Raw genomic sequence first — 20,420 nt, forward strand, 5'->3', positions numbered from 1 at the left:
CAAGAATTAAAAGATTTGTTTGGTGAAAGTGAATTCCACAAACACTACAGGCAAAATATCTGAGTCTATAATATGGAAAGCGGGTGACATTTAATGGAATTTCCAATGCATGGTCTAAGTCATTCTGTTGAATTATTAACGATTCATTTTATAGAGGGTGAAGAAGCAGAAGTTTTAAAGGTAGCGAAAAATAGAAATACAAAATTAATGGCTTATTTTGAACTTAATAAAACAGACGTACCCCAAAATCATCGGCACCCCTGGAATTTTCCCAGAAAATGCACCATTTCTCCCAGAAAATTGTTGCAATTACAACTGTTTTGGTATACACGTTTATTTCCTTTATGTGCATTGGAACAACACAAAAAAAACAGTGAAAAAAAGCCAAATCTGACATCATTTCACACAAAACTCAAAAACCGGGCAGAACAAAATTATTGGCATCCTCAACTTAACATTTGGTTGCACCCCCTTTGGAAAAAAAATAACTGAAATCAAGCGCTTCCTATAACCATCAACAAGATTGTGACACCTCTCAACTCGAATTTCCAATTACTCTTCTTTTGCAAACTGCTCAAGGTCTCTCAGATTTCAAGGGCACCTTCTCCAAAAAGCAAATTTTAAATCTCTTCATAAGTGTTCAATCAGATTTAGATCCAGACTCAATGCTGGCCACTTCAGAACTCTCCAGCACTTTGTCTTCAACCACTTCTGGGTGCTTTTAGAGGTATGTTTGGGGTCATTGTCCTGCTGGAAAACCCATGACCTCTTATGCTGACCCAGTTTCCTGACACTCGGCCCTACGTTGCGCCTCAATATCTTTTGGTAGTCTTCAGATTTCATGATGCCTTGCACACAGTCAAGACATCCAGTGCTAGAGGCAGCAAAACATCCCCAAAACATCTTAGAACTTCCACCACGTTTGACTGTAGGTACTGTGTTCTTTTCTTTGTAGGCCTCATTCCATTTTCTGTAAACACTAGAATGATGAGCTTTACAAAAAGCTCTACCTTGGTCTCATCTGTCCACAAGATGTTCACTCAGAAGAATTTTGGCTTACTCAAGTACATTTTGGAACACTCCAGTCTGGCTTTTTTATGTTTCTGTGTCAGCAGTGGGGTCCTCATGGCTCTCCTCCCATAGCGTTTACTTTCATTCAGATGTCGACGGATAGTTTGAACTGACACTGTTGCACCTGCAGAACAACTTGAATATGTTTTGAAGTTGATTGGGGCTGTTTATCCAACATTCGGACTATCCTTTGTTGCAGTCTTTTATCAATTTTCCTCTTCCATCCACGTCCAGGGAGATTAGCTACAGTGCCATGTGTTGTGAACTTCTTGATTATGTTGCGCACAATGGACAAAGGAACATGAAGATCTCTGGAGATGGACTTGCTGCCTTGAGACTGTTGATATTTTTCCACAATTTTTGTTCTCAAGTCATCAGACAATTCACTGTTCTTCTTTCTGTTCACCATGCTTAGTGTGGCACACTCAGACACACAACAGAAAGGCTGAGTCAACTTTTCTCCATTTTAACTGGCTTCAGGTGTGATTGCTATATTGCCAGCACCGTTTCTTGTCACAGGTGAGTTCAAACGAGCATCATATGCTTGAAATAAAACGATTTACCCACAATTTTGAAAAGGTGCCAATAATTTTTTCCGGCCCATTTTTGGAGTTCTGTGTGACATGATGTCAGATTTGGCTTTTTTTCTCAGTTTTTTTGTGTGGTTCCAATGCACATAAAGGAAATAAACATGTGTATACCAAAACATTTGTAACTGCAACAATTTTCTGGGAGAAATGGTGCATTTTGTGGGAAAATTCCAGGGGTGCTGAAAATTTTGGCCATGACTGTAAATGCAAGGCGGAGTGGTGGCTCTGATGCTTGGGATCTGCACTGGCAATCGGAAGGTTGCCGGTTCGAATCCCATAAATGTCAATAGGGACTCTGCTCTGTTGGGCCCTTGACCTGTAATTGCTGAGCACTTTGAGTAGTGAGAAAAGCGTTATATAAATGCGAAGAATTATTATTATTATTATTATTGTATGCGCAAATCCCTAAATATTACACATGGCAAAAACAAAAAGGAGTGTGTATGTGTATATATGTATGTGTGTATGTATATATATATATATTGTGGCCCCCGCGCTGGAGCCGGCCGGGCGCTAGGAGGGCGTGAGGAGGGCTTGTGCCTCCTCCAGACCCATGAGGGCGTCCGTCCTGGTTCTGTGGGGGCCACGGGTTGAGGACATGGAAGCCCTTCCCTGTAGGGGCCCGTGGTCACCGCCAGGCGGCGCCCCGATGCCGGTTTATCCCGTGCGGTTGCGGTGGGGCTGGAGCCCGGCGGGGCGCTTGGAGGACGGAGGAGGCGAGTGCCTCCTCCAGACAGAGTGGGGCGTCCGTCCTGGTTAGGCAGGGGGCCTGGGTACAGGGCTTTGAAGCCCAGCCCTGTAGGGACCCGTGGCCACCGCCAGGCGGCGCCCCGGTGCCTAATTATCCCGGGAGCCCGGCACTTCCGCCACACCAGGAAGTGCGGGGCTTTGTGTGGCACCCGGAGAGCTGCCAGGAAGACAGCCGATACTTCCGCCACGCTGGGGCGTGGCTAAGGACGGAACACCTGGGGCTCATCCGGGAGCCTTATTTAAGGGGCCGCCTCCCTCCAGTCATTGGTGGAAGTCGGGAGGAAGCAGACTGAGCTGGAGAGCGAGGACAGGAGGCGGCCAGGAAGGCACTAAGGACTGTGGGCCTGGACTTTTGGGGAATTCGGTGCGAGAAGGCACTGGGGGTGCACGTGAGCAAAGACCTTGTATATAGTGTATATAAATAAATAGTGTGTGGGAAAAATATGATGTCCGTCTGTCTGTGCCGGGGCCAGTTGTCACAATATATATATATATATATATATATATACACACATACACAGTATTTATATATATATATATATATATATATATATATATATATATATACACATACACAGTATTTATATATATATAGATATATATATATATATATATATATATATATATATATATATATATGAGTGTGTGTGTGTGTGTGTGTGTGTGTATATATGGTGTATATGTATGAATATGTGTGTATTTGTATATGTATATATGTGTGTATATGTATATATTGTGGTGAGCGGCTGGGGGCAGAACCCAGCCGGAATGCCTGGAAGGACTGGAAGAGGGACTGCGTCTCCTCCAGACCAACACAGGGCAGCCGCCCTGGGAACCATGGGAACAGAGCATGGAAGCTCAACCCTATAGGGACCCGTGGTCACTGCCAGGTGGAACCCATATGCCTGAAAAGCCCTGGACGTCAGCACTTCTGCCACAACCAGAGGTGCTGGGGGACACCCGGAGTGCTTCATCAGGAGGCGCCAGGAGCATGGCTGGGTGAAGATAAAAGGGGCTACCTCTGTCCATTCGGCAGTCGGGAGAAAGAGGACAGAGCTCAGAGGAGAAGAGTGGAGGTGGTCAAAGAGAGAGAGAGGCATTGGAAGTGACCTGGACTTGAGGGTGCTTGGTGCAGGGGCACTGGGTTGTGTGCGCACTTGTAAATAATAGGATGTACAATAAACGTGTGTTTGGGTTTAAACCATCAGATTCTGCCTGTCTCTGTCCGAGCTACTCTTCACAATATATATGTGTGTGTGTGTGTGTGTGTGTGTGTGTGTGTGTGTGTGTGTATGCATCTAACTAAGCAGTTACTCACACATTAATAATGTTATATGTGGTATTTTATTAGATATATAAAAAAAAACTAAACATAGAATTTTAATTATGCAGATGGATTGAAATGTAAAGTTTAGCTTCTAGAGGAATAATTGTTTCCAGTCTCCATGGGATGCATTCAGCCCCCCTCCTTCACAACGGTGCATAGCACTGGAGGGGAACTGGGGGTAGGGGTTGGCAAGCGAAGTCCCCTAGTACATATACAGTCATATGAAAAAGTTTGGGAACCCCTCTCAGCCTGCATAATAATTTACTCTACTTTCAACAATAAAAGATGACAGTGGTATGTCTTTCATTTCCTAGGAACATCCGAGTAAAAAAAGTCGGGGAAACTGGGGTGTTTTCCAAACAAAGATTTATAGAGAAGCAGTATTTACTTGTATGAAATTAAATCAAATGTGAAAAACTGGCTGTGCAAAAAATTGGGCACCCTTGTAATTTTGCTGATTTGAATGCATATAACTGCTCAATAATGATTACTTGCAACACTAAACTCGTTGGATTAGCTCATTAAGCCTTGAACTTCATAGACAGGTGTGTCCAATCATGAGAAAAGGTATTTAAGGTGGTCAATTGCAAGTTGTGGTTCCCTTTGACTCTCCTCTGAAGAGTGACAGCATGGGATCCTCAAAGCAACTCTCAAAACATCTGAAAACAAAGACTGTTTAGTATCATGGTTTAGGGGAAGGCTACAAAAAGCTGTCTCAGAGGTTTAAACTGTCAGTTTCAACTGTAAGAAATGTAATCAGGAAATGGAAGGCCATAAGCACAGTTGCTGTTAAACCCAGGTCTGGCAGGCCAAGAAAAATACAGGAGCCGCATATGCGCAAGATTGTGAGAACAGATACAGACAACTCACAGACCACCTCCAAAGACCTACAAGAACATCTTGCCGCAGATGGTGTATCTGTACATCATTCTACAATTCAGTGCAATTTGCACAAAGAACATCTGTATGGCAGGGTGATGAGAAAGAAGCTCTTTCTGCACTCACACCACAAACAGAGTCACTTGTTGCATGCAAATGCTCATTTAGACAAGCCAGATTCATTTTGGAACAAAGTGCTTTGGACTGATGAAACAAAAAATTGAGTTATTTGGTCATAACAATAAGCGCTTTGATTGGCAGAAGAACACCACATTCCAAGAAATCACCTTTTACCTACTGTCAAATTTGGTGGAGGTTCCATCATAATGTGGGACTGGGTGGCTAGTTCAGGGACTGGGGTCAGATGAATTCAACCCAATATCAACAAATTCTTTACGATAATGTTCAAGCATCAGTCACAAAGTTGAAGTTACACAGTTCGAAATCTACAAAGGCATTCATGCAGGAGGAGAAGTACAATGTTCTGAAATGGCTGTAACAGTCCCCTGACTTGAATATTATCGAAAATCTATAGGATGATTTGAAGCGGGCTGTCCATGCTTGGCAGCCATCAACTTTAACTGAACTGGAGAGATTTTGTATGGAAGAATGGTCAAAAATACCTCCATCCAGAATCCAGACACTCATCAAAGGTTATAGGAGGCGTCTAGAGGCTGTTACATTTGCAAAAGAAGACTCAACTAAGTATTGATGTAATATCTCAGTTGAGGTGCCCAAATTTATGCACCTGTCTAATTTTGTTATGACGAATACTGCATATTTTCTGTTAATCCAATAAACTTAATGTCACTGCTGAAAATACTACTGTTTCCATGAGGCATGTCATATATTAAAAGGAAGTTGCTACTTTGAAAGCTCAGCCAATGATAAACAAAAATCCGAAGAATTAAGAGGGGTTCCCAAACTTTTTCATATGACTGTACACATATACATACATACACACATATATATTATATACTAGCAAAATACCCGCGCTTCGCAGCGGAGAAGTAGTGTGTTAAAGATGTAATGAAAAAGAAAAGGAAACATCTTGAAAATAACGTAACATGATCGTCAATGTAATTGTTTTGTCACTGTTATGAGTGTTGCTGTCATATATATATATATATATATATATACACACACACACACACACACATTATATATACAGTATATATATCTATATCTAGATATATATCTAATATCTATACATATATATCTACATATACACATACATACTGTACATACATACACAAACACACATCTATATCTATCTAACTGTATATCTATATCTATCTAACTGTATATCTATATATATTTATATATATATCTATTAATATATATATATATATCTATATATCTATATATATATATCTATATATCTACATATCTATATATAGCAAAATACCTAGCCCTTCGCAGCGGCAAAGTACTGCATTCAAATTTTTATTAAGAAGAAAATTAAACCTTTTTAAACTGTGGGAAAATATGCCAATAATTATTTGTTAAGGATCTCTTTGTATACCATGTTGTCAGTTCGGCCCTCCGGTTGTAATATGACCAAGCTGTGCGCTGAGCCTACTCTTGAGCATATAACATACAGTTGGCCATGTGAACAGTAATCTTGTCTCAAATCTTACAGCTTGGATTGCTGCTGTCATAATAGGTTTGAGTTTCATGGTTTCTTTCAATTACGACAGTATTTGCAGGACTTGTGTTGAAGAGACATTCGGCATCTGTCAAGCTTTGTAAGCATAAAACCGGTTTCATCGATAACTTCACATCTAGCTTTTGAGAGTTTAAACATTCGTAAACATCAAAGTGTCCACTACTGAAATCGTCACCTGTCAATCTAAGATGTTTAAGAGGCATTGGCGGTTGTCGAAAGGTGTAAAATATTTGGCCATTTTGGTACACTTGAAAGCGACAACCGAACAATTCAGCGGCAGCCATCAACTCACATGCAGAACCATAGGTGAAGGGCTTTAGCATTTCACTCTTCTAGTGTTCCTTTGTAGTATAATTATCTCCTGTACCATCATCAGTCCACACCTTGAATCTGTCCCAGTCATTCAATACATAAGACACAATGTTCCTCCAGATATCAAGAGTGAGCCTGATAAGGCCGTGCAGTATGTAACAAAGACAATGGAAAAGGTAGGTGGTATCTCCGTGCATGGAAACCACTCGGTAAGTGACAGTTCTTTGATTGATGGTGATCACCTCGATAAACATGTTAATGGGGGTACGGTTGGAGTGATAAAGGAAATGGGTACCTGAACAAAATACAAAAAAAAACAAAAGTCTAAAATACCTACACAATAACTATAATCGTAATAAATGAACAATAAAACAGCGGAGAAGCTGTGGATTAAATAAAAGGTTGTAGTTATAAGCAGGAGGCGTGAATCCGTGGCGAAGCAAGGAAGGGAATGTAGAGACGGGCGACGGACTGACCTTATATAGGCAGGCAGCCAACAACGTGGGAGGGTTGGGATGGGGACCGCGCCGCCTCACACGGTGACCGAGCTGCAGGCTATGGACGTATATATGTACGCAAGTAGGAGTCAGTTAGCATTGGGAACCCGTTTACCAAATTTCTTGAAGATGGGCCCATAAGTAACAAAGACTGTTGAAAAGTTCAATATGGCGGCCGACAGTGGCATCATACCACCGACATAAGTACGTACATTGGTTTATATATATATATATCCCGATCTACATACTCTGAAATAGACAAACCACATGCCGTGGCGCAATGGTAGAGGCTTGAAAAATGAAAAATATGCAGCTAACGCAGAAAGACAGATCACCAATTGAAGCGTTATGAATAATGGATACTTTATTCGCCATCAATGATTGTTTTGGTAAAGCCATACTCAGTGTATTTATTAGATGAACGGTAAAAAAGTAAGAGCGAGGGAGGTGACTTATTAAAGACGCATGGCGAATACACAATAGCAGCGGGCTCGATCGTCGGTCTTGGCGTCAACTCGATCTGAATTGCAATGACATTCGAAAAAATATATCTTTTCAAGTTCTATTTAGTCGACACAAATATCTTTGGTTGGAATGTAAGGCGAATTTACTCTTTACATTTGTATAGTGAAGAAAAATGTATGCAATGATGCCTACATTTAACTTACATTCCCTCCAAAGATATTTCTGTCGACTTGCACGTAAGAGCGGGAGTCATCCGTTTTAACAAACAGCGTATATACCCTAAAGAGTGTATGTATATATATATATATATATATATATATATATATATATATATATATATATATGTACAGTGGAACCTCGGTTTTGCGAGCATAATTAGTTCCGGAAATGTGCGTGCAATCCAAAACACTCAGTATATCAAAGCGAATTTCCCCATAAGAAATAATAGAAACTCAGATGATTCGTTCCACAACCCAAAACTATTCATATAAAAATGATTAATACAAAATATAAAGTTAAAATACTTAAAACAAATTAACCTTCACTTTACCTTTAAAAAGAATCATGGCTGGTGTGAGTTTCTAAACTCATGTGGAATTCCACCCAACGAGACGACACGCATGAAGAGTGTCCCAAAGCAATGCATGAGTCTGCCAGTGCTGTAGCAGTTACGCCGTATAAGCGCATACAAAAAGATTGCAGACATGCTATAAGCGCCTGCCGTCAATAGGTGATACAAGGAACATTATAAAGATCCCGCTACAATAAATAACAGTGCTGTTGCTGCTTCAAGCTGAATAAAGCAGGTGTTGTTAGAGTACTAAGACTCAGCCTCGTGTTTTGGGGCACAAGATGGGGACTCGCACTTCACAGCGTGCGTGCGCGCTTGCACACACACACAGAGTCACAATGCTGTAGTAAACAGTATACACTCATATGGATGTTAACTATATAAGTGAGGCACACAGATTCATAGGAATAGGAGACGATTGCCCTCAAGAGAAGAGAGAGAGAGAGAGAGAGAGAGAGAGAGCGAGAGATAAGGGAGAGAGAGAGAGAGAGACAGGCAGCGTGCGTGCAGAGAGATAAGGAGAGAGAGAGCGCTGCGAGAGAAGAACCATCAGCTCAGTTGTGATCACATGACGCTCAGCAGACAAAGTGTATCCATACTACTCGTATTGCAAGACATCGCTCGTTTATCAAGTCAAAATTTATTTAAAAATTGTGCTCGTCTTGCAAAACACTCGCAAACCAAGTTACTCGAAAACCGAGGTTCCACTGTATTTGTGTGTACATATGTGTGTGTATGTATGTGTGTATGTGTATATATATATATATATATATATATATATATATGTGTATATGTATCGAATATGTATATATATATATGTATATACTAACAAAATACCGTGCTTACAGCGGAGAAGTAGTGTGTTAAAGAAGCAATGAAAGAAAAGGAAACATTTTGAAAATAGCGTAACCTGATTGTCAATGTAATTGTTTTGTCACTGTTGTGAGTGATGAGTGTTGTTGTCATATATATATATATATATATATATATATATATATATATATATATATATATATATATATATATATATATATATATATATATATATATATATATATATATATATATATATATATATATATATATATATGTATACAGTGGTGTGAAAACTATTTGCCCCCTTCCTGATTTCTTCTTCTTTTGCATGTTTGTCACTCAAAATGTTTCTGATCATCAAACACATTTAACCATTAGTCAAATATAACACAAGTAAACACAAAATGCAGTTTTTAAATGATGGGTTTTATTATTTAGGGAGAAAAAAATCCAAACCTACATGGCCCTGTGTGAAAAGTAATTGCCCCCTGAACCTAATAACTGGTTGGGCCACCCTTAGCAGCAATAACTGCAATCAAGCGTTTGCGATAACTTGCAGTGAGTCTTTTACAGCGCTCTGGAGGAATTTTGGCCCACTCATCTTTGCAGAATTGTTGTAATTCAGCTTTATTTGAGGGTTTTCTAGCATGAACCGCCTTTTTAAGGTCATGCCATAGCATCTCAATTGGATTCAGGTCAGGACTTTGACTAGGCCACTCCAAAGTCTTCATTTTGTTTTTCTTCAGCCATTCAGAGGTGGATTTGCTGGTGTGTTTTGGGTCATTGTCCTGTTGCAGCACCCAAGATCGCTTCAGCTTGAGTTGACAAACAGATGGCCGGACATTCTCCTTCAGGATTTTTTGGTAGACCGTAGAATTCATGGTTCCATCTATCACAGCAAGCCTTCCAGGTCCTGAAGCAGCAAAACAACCCCAGACCATCACACTACCACCACCATATGTTACTGTTGGTATGATGTTCTTTTCTGAAATTCTGTGTTCCTTTTACGCCAGATGTAACGGACATTTGCCTTCCAAAAGTTCAACTTTTGTCTCATCAGTCCACAAGGTATTTTCCCAAAAGTCTTGGCAATCATTGAGATGTTTCTTAGCAAAACTGAGACGAGCCTAATGTTCTTTTTGCTTAACAGTGGTTTGCGTCTTGGAAATCTGCCATGCAGGCCGTTTTTGCCCAGTCTCTATCTTATGGTGGAGTCGTGAACACTGACCTTAATTGAGGCAAGTGAGGCCTGCAGTTCTTTGGATGTTGTCCTGGGGTCTTTTGTGACCTCTTGGATGAGTCGTCTCTACGCTCTTGGGGTAATTTTGGTCGGCCGGCCACTCCTGGGAAGGTTCACCACTGTTCCATGTTTATGTCATTTGTGGATAATGGCTCTCACTGTGGTTCGCTGGAGTCCCAAAGCTTTAGAAATGGCTTTATAACCTTTACCAGACTGATAGATCTCAATTACTTCTGTTCTCATTTGTTCCTGAATTTCTTTGGATCTTGGCATGATGTCTAGCTTTTGAGGTGCTTTTGGTCTACTTCTCTGTGTCAGGCAGCTCCTATTTAAGTGATTTCTTGATTGAAACAGGTATGGCAGTAATCAGGCCTGGGGGTGGCTACGGAAATTGAACTCCAGTGTGATACACCACAGTTAGGTGATTTTTAACAAGGGGGCAATTACTTTTTCACACAGGGCCATGTAGGTTTGGATTTTTTTCTCCTAAATAATAAAACCATCATTTAAAAACTGCATTTTGTGTTTACTTGTGTTATATTTGACTAATGGTTAAATGTGTTTGATGATCAGAAAAATTTTGTGTGACAAACATGCAAAAGAATAAGAAATCAGGAAGGGGCAAATAGTTTTCACACCACTGTATGTATATATATATATATATATATATATATATATGTATATATATATATATATATGTATATATATATATATATATATATATATATATATGTGTGTATATATATATATATATATATATATATGTTTATGTGTGTGTGTATATATATATATATATATCTATACATATACACATATATACATACATATATCTACATATATACACACACATATATACACACATATACATACATACACACAAATACATATATATATATATATATATATATATATATACATACACACACACATATATAAACATATATATACTTATACATACATATCTACATATATACATACACAGCTATTTCGTATCAGTGCAATACGCTGTTTGTTAAAAGCGGTTGACTCCCGCTCTTACGTGCAATAACAAATCAAATCATTCAGTTGTCTTTGCTCATATGTCATTTTAGAGCTGGACGCCTGGCATCTTTTTTTGGCCACAAGTTCGTTTCTGTTTGGTGTGAGGTTCTGTGTTGTGGAGATTCTCAGGATGGATTGCAGGTGCTCATCAGTGAGGCGACTCCTGTGTGCTGTTTTGTTAGTCTTTATCACTGAGAAGAGCTTCTCACACAGATATGTGCTACCAAACATGCACAAGGTTCGAGCCGCATGTAGACGGACTTTTTTTGTTCTTCAAAGTCACCAAAGCGCCGTGCAAACTCAGTGCGCAATAACTGTAGTAAGCGGTAAGTGTTCGGCAAGGCAGCTGAAGCGCTGCATTATGGGATCTGTGTTACCAGCGCTTCATATACCCGGGCTTTAATAACAATAATACAGTATATAAAATGATCTCACATCCGGCCCGCGGCCCTTGAGTTTGACACATATGGACTAAATAGAACTTGAAAAGATATATTTTTTCAAATGTGATCGCGCAATTCAGATAGAGTTGACGCGCAACACTACAGCCTGCATGCCTCAATGAGTCATCCTCCCCTCACTCTTACTTTTTTACCGTTCATCTAATGAATACACTGGGTATGGCTTTACCAAAACAATCATTGATGGCGAATAAAGTATCCATTATTCGAGTATGTAGAGCAGGATATATATATATACACATATATATATACCCGCGTATCGCAGCGGAGAAGTAGTGTGTTAAAAAAGGTAGAAAAAGAAAAGGGAACATTTTAAAAATAACGTAACATGACTGTCAATATACAGTATTTGTTTTGTGAGTGTTACTGAGTGTTGCTGTCATCAAGGATTTGATTATCATTATTTCTTTCAATCAGGTTCGTATTTGTAGGATGTGTTGTGTTAAAGATACATTCCGTGTTTGTCAATCGTTGTAAAGATGACAGGTTTCATTCATCGACTCGTTTCTTACTGCATCAATAAACAGCTCGTCTTCTTCTTTATCTGAGACCTGACACACTGCATGCACGGGTTTTTTTTTACACTGTCTTCCTTTAGCGGGACATTGACTTTTTCCACCGTGTGCTTTGTTTCCACAGTAGCTGCATTTATGAATATGCTTATCAGACGCTTCATATTTTTGCTGCCTTTTCAATTGTGTAATTCGGTTTTGTTCAGCTCTTTGGAACTGTTGCTTTTTATCTGTGCACTGCGTCCGTTCACGTGAGCCACTCGGTGTACTTGCATCGAAGGTTCCCAGCTGTGCTGGTGCCATCTCGTGCTATGTCCATGGCTGTATTTAATGTTACCTTAGTCCTGGCACTTAAAACTTTCTCTCGCAGTTTCGCTGAGTTTGTGTCAAACACCACCCTGACCATCTCATCTTCCTCTCCATAAGCACAGTCCTTCACCCGTGAATATTTACCCGTGGCAGTTTGCTATTGGATTGCAGCTGACGGACGGCCTTATATGGGCAGGCACTAAATTACAAACGCCAGCGGCAGCCTGTCTCTGAACTTAAAGTGTAGGTTTACATCGTGCTTTGTTTCCGAGTAGCAGAACTCATGAATATGGTTGTATATGTCACTCGCTCGCTTCTTATTGTTTCGCTGCCTTCTCAATTATATAATGCATGTTTTCTTCAGCGCTTTTTTGAGGTCTTCCTGGTTTTCTATGTACTGCGTGATTACGTGAGAGGCGTGATGATGTCACACGAAACTCCGCCCCCACGGCGTTGAAGCTCATCTCCATTACAGTAAATGGAAAAACTGCTTCCAGTTATGACCATTACGCGTAGAATTTCGATATAAAACCTGCGCAACTTTTGTAAGGAAGCTGTAAGGAATGAACCTGCCAAATTTCAGCCTTCCACCCACACGGGAAGTTGGAGAATTAGTGATGAGTCAGTGAGTGAGTGAGTGAGGGCTTTGCCTTTTATTAGTATAGATGTGTGTGTATATATATATATATATATGACAGCAACACTCATCACTCACAACAGTGACAAAACAATTACATTGACAATAATGTTATGTTATTTTCAAAATGTTTCCTTTTCTTTGTCATTACTTCTTTAACATACTACTTCTCCACTGCGAAGCGGGGGTATTTTGCTAGTAAATAATAATTCTGGACTTTTACCTGGTGTCTGACGAGTGGTCTGAGGTTTCAAGGGGTCAAGAGCACCCCAATCTGTCACAATACATACATACACACACACACATTTTATTTATATATATATATATATATATATATATATATATATATATATATATATATACACACACACACTGTAGCGGACGGCCAGGGCCCATGCCTGGCTGGGATGCCCCTTCAGCATATGTTCAGGGGAGCAACCATGGACTATTCAATACCTCCCCTAGACGGTAGGTGGCAACACCCCTGGGTTGGAGCAGTGCCTCGGTCTCCCGCAGGGATCCATGGGAATTGGAGTTTGGTGCAGCCCTGTTAGGTCCCACAGGTGCCACCAGGGGGTGCTGCAGCTGGGACTCCTGAGCCTTTATGGGCAGTGTTTTCCCCACTTCGGAAGTGCAGCTGGAACTCGCCAATCAAGCACCTGGAACACTTCCGAGTGCCTTAAAAAAGGAGCCAGAAGCCACCACTGTGAAGGTTGAGTTGGGAGGAGGAGGACAAAGCTTACTGAGAGGAGTGGTGATGAAAAGTGTGCTTTAATTGGGTTTTGTTGGTGTGCTTTGGGACTTTGTACTGCGTGTGGGACACTGGGAAGACGTGCCCCACAGGTGAAGAAAAATAATCATTTTGTTGATTTTAACGTGATTCTGTTGTCAATCTGTGTCAGGTCGGGCGCATATATAGCGCCTTTATCACAATACATACATACATACATTATATATATATATATATATATATATATATATATATATTATATATATATATATATATATATATATATATATATATAAACTGCTCAAAAAAATTAAAGGAACTCTTTGAAAACACATCAGATCTTAATTGGAAAAAGAAATCCTCCTGGATATCTATACTGATATAGACTGGGTAATGTGTTAGGAACGAAAGGATGCCACATCATTGGATGGAAATGAAAATGACCAACCCACAGAGCCCTGAATTCAAAGACGCCCCAAAAATCAGAGTGAAAGAATTATGTGGCAGGCTAGTCCATTTTGCCAAAATTTAATTGCAGCAACTCAAAATTGTGCAGCACTTTGTATGGCCCCTGTGTTCTTGTATACATGCCTGACAACATCGGTGCATGCTTCTAATGAGATGACAGATGGTGTTGTGGGGGATCTCCTCCCAGATCTGGACCAGGGCATCACTGAGCTCCTGGACAGTCTGAGGTGCAACCTGGTGGCATTGGATGGACCAAAACATAATGTCCCAGAGGTGTTCTATTGGATTTAGGTCAGGAAAGTGTGGTGGCCAGTCAATGGTATCAATTCCTTCATCCTCCAGGAACTGCCTGCATACTCTCACCACATGAGGCCAGGAATTGTCGTGCACCAGGAGCCACTGTACCAGCATAGGGTCTGACAATGGGTCCAATGATTTCATCCTGATACCTAATGGCAGCCAAGGTGCCTTTGTCAAGCCTGTAGCGGTCTGTGTGACCCTCCATGGATATGCCTCCCCAGACAATCATTAACCCACCACCAAACTGCTCATGCTGAATGATGTTACAGGCAGCATAATGTTCTCCATGGCTTCTCCAGACCCTTTCACTTCTGTCACGTGCTCAGGGTGAACCTGCTCTCATCTGTAAAAAGCACAGGGCACCAGTGGTGCATCTGCCAATTCTGGTATTCTATGGCGAATGCCAATCGAGCTGCATGCTGCTGGGCAGTGAGCTCAGGGCCCATTAGAGGACATGGGGCCCTTGGGTCACCCTCATAAAGTCTTTCTGGTTGTTTGGTCAGAGACATTCACACCAGTGGCCTGCTGGAGGTCATTTTGTAGGGCTCTGGCAGTGCTCATCCTGTTCCTCCTTGCCCAAAGGAGTAGATAAGGGTCCTGCTGATGGGTTATGGACCTTCTATGGCCCTCTCCAGCTCTCCTAGAGTAACTGCTTGTCTCCTAGAATCTCCTCCATGCCCTTGAGACTGTGCAGGAAGACACAGCAAACCTTCTGGCAATGACACGTATTGATGTGCCATCCTGGAGAAGTTGGACTACCTGTGCAACCTCTGTAGGGTCCAGGTATCGCCTCATGCTACCAGTAGTGACACTGACTGTAGTCAAATGCAAAACTAGTGATGAAACAGTCAGAAAAGATGAGGAGGGAAAAATGTCAGTGGCCTCCACCTGTTAAACCATTCCTGTTTTGGGGGTCATCTCATTGTTGCCCCTCTAGTGCATCTGTTGTTAATTTCATTAACACCACAGCAGCTGAAACTAATTAACAACCCCCTCTGCTACTTAACTGACCAGATTAATATCCCATAAGTTTCATTGACTTTATGCTATATTCTGATTAAAAAGTGTTCCTTTAATTCTTTTGAGCAGTGTATATATATATATATATATATATATATATAGATAGATAGACACACACAAATATACATATTATATAAATAATGTAGTTTAAACCTTAGAAGTTAAGTTTTATTATATCATGATTTCTATTTGTGTGATAAAAGTCTGTAGCTCTGTTCAAAATTGTAGAATTTTAATTCTGGTGTCTGTGTAACAGCACATGTGTACTCAAATTCTTCGTTGAATTGAAGGAATGAAGACTGATCATCAATCCAAATCATTTGGAGTTGGTAATCTGGAAAATATGTTCGGCATTAAACACACTATCTCCCCATGCTAGCCTAAGAGCGTATAACTGAACCTTTTGATAATGTGCACACATATGCAGCTCATTAATGATAGTGCTAATTAAACCTTGTACTTGTGATAGTAAGAATGGAGCATTTTGTGTACTACCTTTACTCTAATACTTGAAACAATTCTGTGAGCCCAAGATTGGGACAGTTAGAGCAAAACAAAAGCTTACGTATATATTTTCTGCCATTGGGGTATATAAGGTTAGGGTTAGAGTTAGACACAGGGCATGTATCAACAGACATAGCCCAGAGCCCAGACTTCACAAAAGTTGCAGCACTTGTACCTATGGCCCACTTGATCCTAGCAAGACCATCAATTTCCTTCTCTAGTCTCAGCATGATACTCCCTGAAATTCAAAGTATACCTTTCCTTTATTTCTGGCAACATGGGCCATACAATAGCTGTAAACCTTTTTGACCATTACCCAAGACAAAACTTGCAATAAGAAACACTACAAGGAGAACAAATATATCTTTGTAATGTACCAACAATAAAACACAACATAAGATTCTGTTTGGCTGCATACTAGTGCTGTAGTTGACACTATCTCTTAGCTTCAGAATACTGGATTTAAAGGTACTTTCAATATAGGGTTTGCATGTTCTATTTGAAAGTTTGCATGAGTTTTTCCTCTAGAAGCTTTACTACCACAGTCCAAAAATGTGGAAGTTAGGTTAAATGTTAACCCTAAATTGTTCTAGTGTGAATGAGAGTGGGTGAATGACTGTGGCAATACATTCCCTTACAGCTGCACCTTTTATGCATATAAAGTAGGGGATGCTGTTTAGGCTACATTAAGAAATTAGTTTCCTTTTCTTACTTTCTTCATATTAAATGAAAAGAGGTTAAGATCAGCAGTGAGAATGAGGGAAGCATACATAGTAAGGGAGAAGACAATGGAAAGAGAATGCAGGACTGAACCACAAAGGAAAAGTTTTAGAGACAACTGCTCATGTTCCACATCTGCTGTCAAAGCATTTAAAGGTCTGGAAGTGCACCTGATAAAAGGTTTATTCCAAACTGTTTAAAAAGATTATTGTTCAGTGGTTTATCACAGTTGCATTCCATTTCAAATTTTAAATATTAAAATTTCCTGAGAAAACGGTATATGCAATCAAAAAAGAATCCAGAACCACTAGGATCAACAGGACAAAAACAAAGAAAAGAAGGTCTTATCATTGTTTCATTTACATAAAATGAACTTCTGATTGAAACACTAAGAAATGTTCAGATCAGTAGTGATGAGTGCAAAATAATTTGCAGGCTTTATAGATGAGGATACACACTTTAGAACCATGCATATTACATGCTGAATTTAAATGCACGATTGCAGTTTTTCTGAATGCGATCTATGAGAACATAGTAATTGTGTAATATGCTATGCTGTTTAGCAAAACTATGATTCTTTAACAATAATATCCACTATACTTATATTTAAAGTACAATATAAAAATAATCAGTAATTAATTAAAACAGTACTTGGGGAAAAAATACAAATTTACCTTTCAAATAATTTACCTTTTTAATCTTAATTTCTGAATATTTATTTAAAAAGAATATATCCCTAAAAACACACTCTTGCACAGACATTATATATAGACACCACAAAGTAAACTTAAAATGCACAATACCTTTTCTTCTTCTTTTTTTCTATTTTCTTGAGTTTCTCCAGGTCTTTTTTAGCCATTTCAATTATTTCTATAGCTTCTTTTTCCGGTGCAATTAATGAAGATGAATACGAAGTTGGCCCTCCATAAAATGAGGACCTCGATGACGCCCTTGAAAGATTCTTGCGAAGGTTTTCATTCACAGATTCACTTTCAAGTAATTTTGCTCTAAAACAAATTTAATGAATGCATATTGGTTGAAGAAGTCTAAAAAGTTAGGCTTTCATGGTGACATCTTAAAGGAATACTCCGCACAAAAATACTTAACCTGTGTTTTTTGTAGGTGAAAAATTGTTGCTCTCATGTTTTTATGGCGATCGAAGGTAACAAAATTGCTAAAATAATATGCATCAATAAGAACCAATGCTAAAAAAAAAACAATATCAATATGTCCATGGAAAAAAAAATCTGAAATTATTTGTGTCGCATAATCCATCTTTCAGGTATCCAGTTGTACGGCTAAAATATTGTTAAACAAACCATTTCTGGAAAATTCACTCATACACAGTAGAGAGAGCATTAAAACTGAATTGAGCTTCTGAGTTGAAGATTCAACTCTCCCCCTCATTCATTGACCATTAAAAACAAAATCAGTACTTCTAACTGCAACAATGAACTGATCTTCCTTTTCCTGAAACATCTAGGATATGAGGAAATGCAAGGCATATTTTCCATCTGATAATGTTTTCAGGGGTCATCAGTTGTACATGTCTCTCAGACCATAATCTACAATTCTGATTTTTACATTAAGCAAATATTATTCTATGAATAAGCTATTAATTGTCAGGACCAATGAATGATGGCATGGATTGGACTGAGGGCGAGGTGGATGGTTCTTTAAATTTAAAACCTTGCTCATGTTTGAATGTATTCTGTTGGCATTCATGAGAGGATTTTCAGGAAAAATGCATACGTTTGGGATATTGTGAGTATACAACTGGATGCCTGACATGTAGATTACAAGACATGAGTACTTGTGTTTTTAAAGGAGTGTTTAGATCTTCGTTTGCTGCTGTTCAGCATTGGTTCCAATCGACACCTATTATTAGTTGTTATTGTTACATTGTGGGTGACATGGTGGCACAGTGTGTAGCGCTGCTGCCTTGCAGTTAAGAGACCCGGGTTTGCTTCCCGGGTCGTCCCTGCATGGAATTTGCATGTTCTCCCCGTGGCTTCGTGGGTTTTTTCTGGGTGCTCCAGTTTCCTCCCACAGTCCAAAGACATGCAGGTTAGGTGCATTGGCGATTCGACATAGTTTCCAAGTGTGTGCTTGGTGTGTGAGTGTGTGCCCTGCGGTGGGCTGGCGCCCTGCCTGGGGTTTGTTTCATGCCTTGTGCCCTGTGTTGGCCGGGATTTGCTCCAGCAGACCCCCGTGATCCTGTAGTCAGGATAAAGCAGGTTGGGTAATGGATGGATGGATGTTACATTGTTCTCCACAAAAACAAGAAATGAACAACTTTTTCTTGGCCATAACTACAAAAAACAAGGGATAAGTAACAAGTAATGATTTTTGGATGGGAAACTCCTTTAAATTTTATTAATATCTGCTTAAACATCTTGAGAATCATAGGGTCATATCCTATCACAGCAACTTTAGTGCAAGGTAGGAATAAACCCCAGTTACAATGGAAGTCCACAGCATCACACACTCAAAACATTTCTTTATTAAAAGAAATCTTTTACGTAATAATAAAGCATACAGCAAATTATACTAATAAAATGTGAATTACAAATTCAGTGGAAAGCGCATTAAAGGATTAAAAAATAATATTCACATAACTAACAGCAATAAGAAACTGGCTTGAGGAACTTCTTAAAGCTCTATTACACACTGAAAAACTAAACTGGTTCGGTATGGTTCACGCAGTAGTTCCATGTAAACTACACTTTAAGTGTTATAACAGGAAATCACTAAACAGAAGATTTAACAAAACAATATGTCCTTTGAATCTAAACGCATTAGGTCAAATGCAGTAAACAAACTGTACACATTGGTATAGAGTGGATCAATCCCTCTGTCCAAGTTGACCTTTATAGATCTAGGGGGGAGTATGCATGTGTGTGTTTTGTTCATTTCTTTCTCTTCATCATGTATGCTCTGGTATGGCAAACAAACTATCAGCTATCTTTATTTATAAACTTCTATGATTGTGTGTGTTCGTGTGAATAACCTGTATGTGCCTCTGTATGTGCATTCATGTATATTTAAAAAAAATATTCACCTCTAAAACTGTGAAAAAATGTAGCACATTTTTAGGCCTGGTCCTATGAGTAAATGGAGAGGACTGCAAACATCACATATAAATTAAACCATTTCTACATCAGTTATCATAGAACATAGATCAGACCGAACTAAGTACTAGACCAAACCTGATCAAAAACAATGTGTCTGATAAAAAAGACCAACACAATGCAGCTAGTTTGAAAAAGATGGTTCAAATTTTCTGAATGCTATTATTGTAGGTAGGTTTCTGCAGACACACAGACATGCATACAGACAACATGCTAAAATTTCTCAATGTTTTGAACATCACAGAATTAGAATCTGAACTTAATAGTAAACTTTTTACTCCATCAGCAAACATCCATTTACATGGAAATAAAAACATTTTAAATATTAAATTTTACCATTTATTTAGCCATTTGTAATATTCTCATCAACATTACAGGGAATCACTGCCCAACTATATAG

General features: G+C 39.4%; 1 protein-coding gene across 5 annotated transcripts in view; it reads right to left on the reverse strand.

Annotated features, from left to right (window-relative positions):
• Positions 1-20,420, reverse strand: part of kif21a (kinesin family member 21A) — a 253,360-nt gene that overhangs the window by 100,476 nt on the left and 132,464 nt on the right. For all 5 annotated transcript variants that reach the window (XM_039761105.1, XM_039761101.1, XM_039761104.1 and 2 more), the window contains exon 11: positions 17,693-17,896. In XM_039761105.1, the coding sequence (XP_039617039.1) occupies positions 17,693-17,896 (204 nt within the window). The remainder of the gene's footprint in view (positions 1-17,692; positions 17,897-20,420) is intronic.

The sequence above is a fragment of the Polypterus senegalus genome, chromosome 8 (assembly GCF_016835505.1).
Source record: "Polypterus senegalus isolate Bchr_013 chromosome 8, ASM1683550v1, whole genome shotgun sequence".
In the NCBI taxonomy this organism is placed as follows: domain Eukaryota; kingdom Metazoa; phylum Chordata; class Cladistia; order Polypteriformes; family Polypteridae; genus Polypterus; species Polypterus senegalus.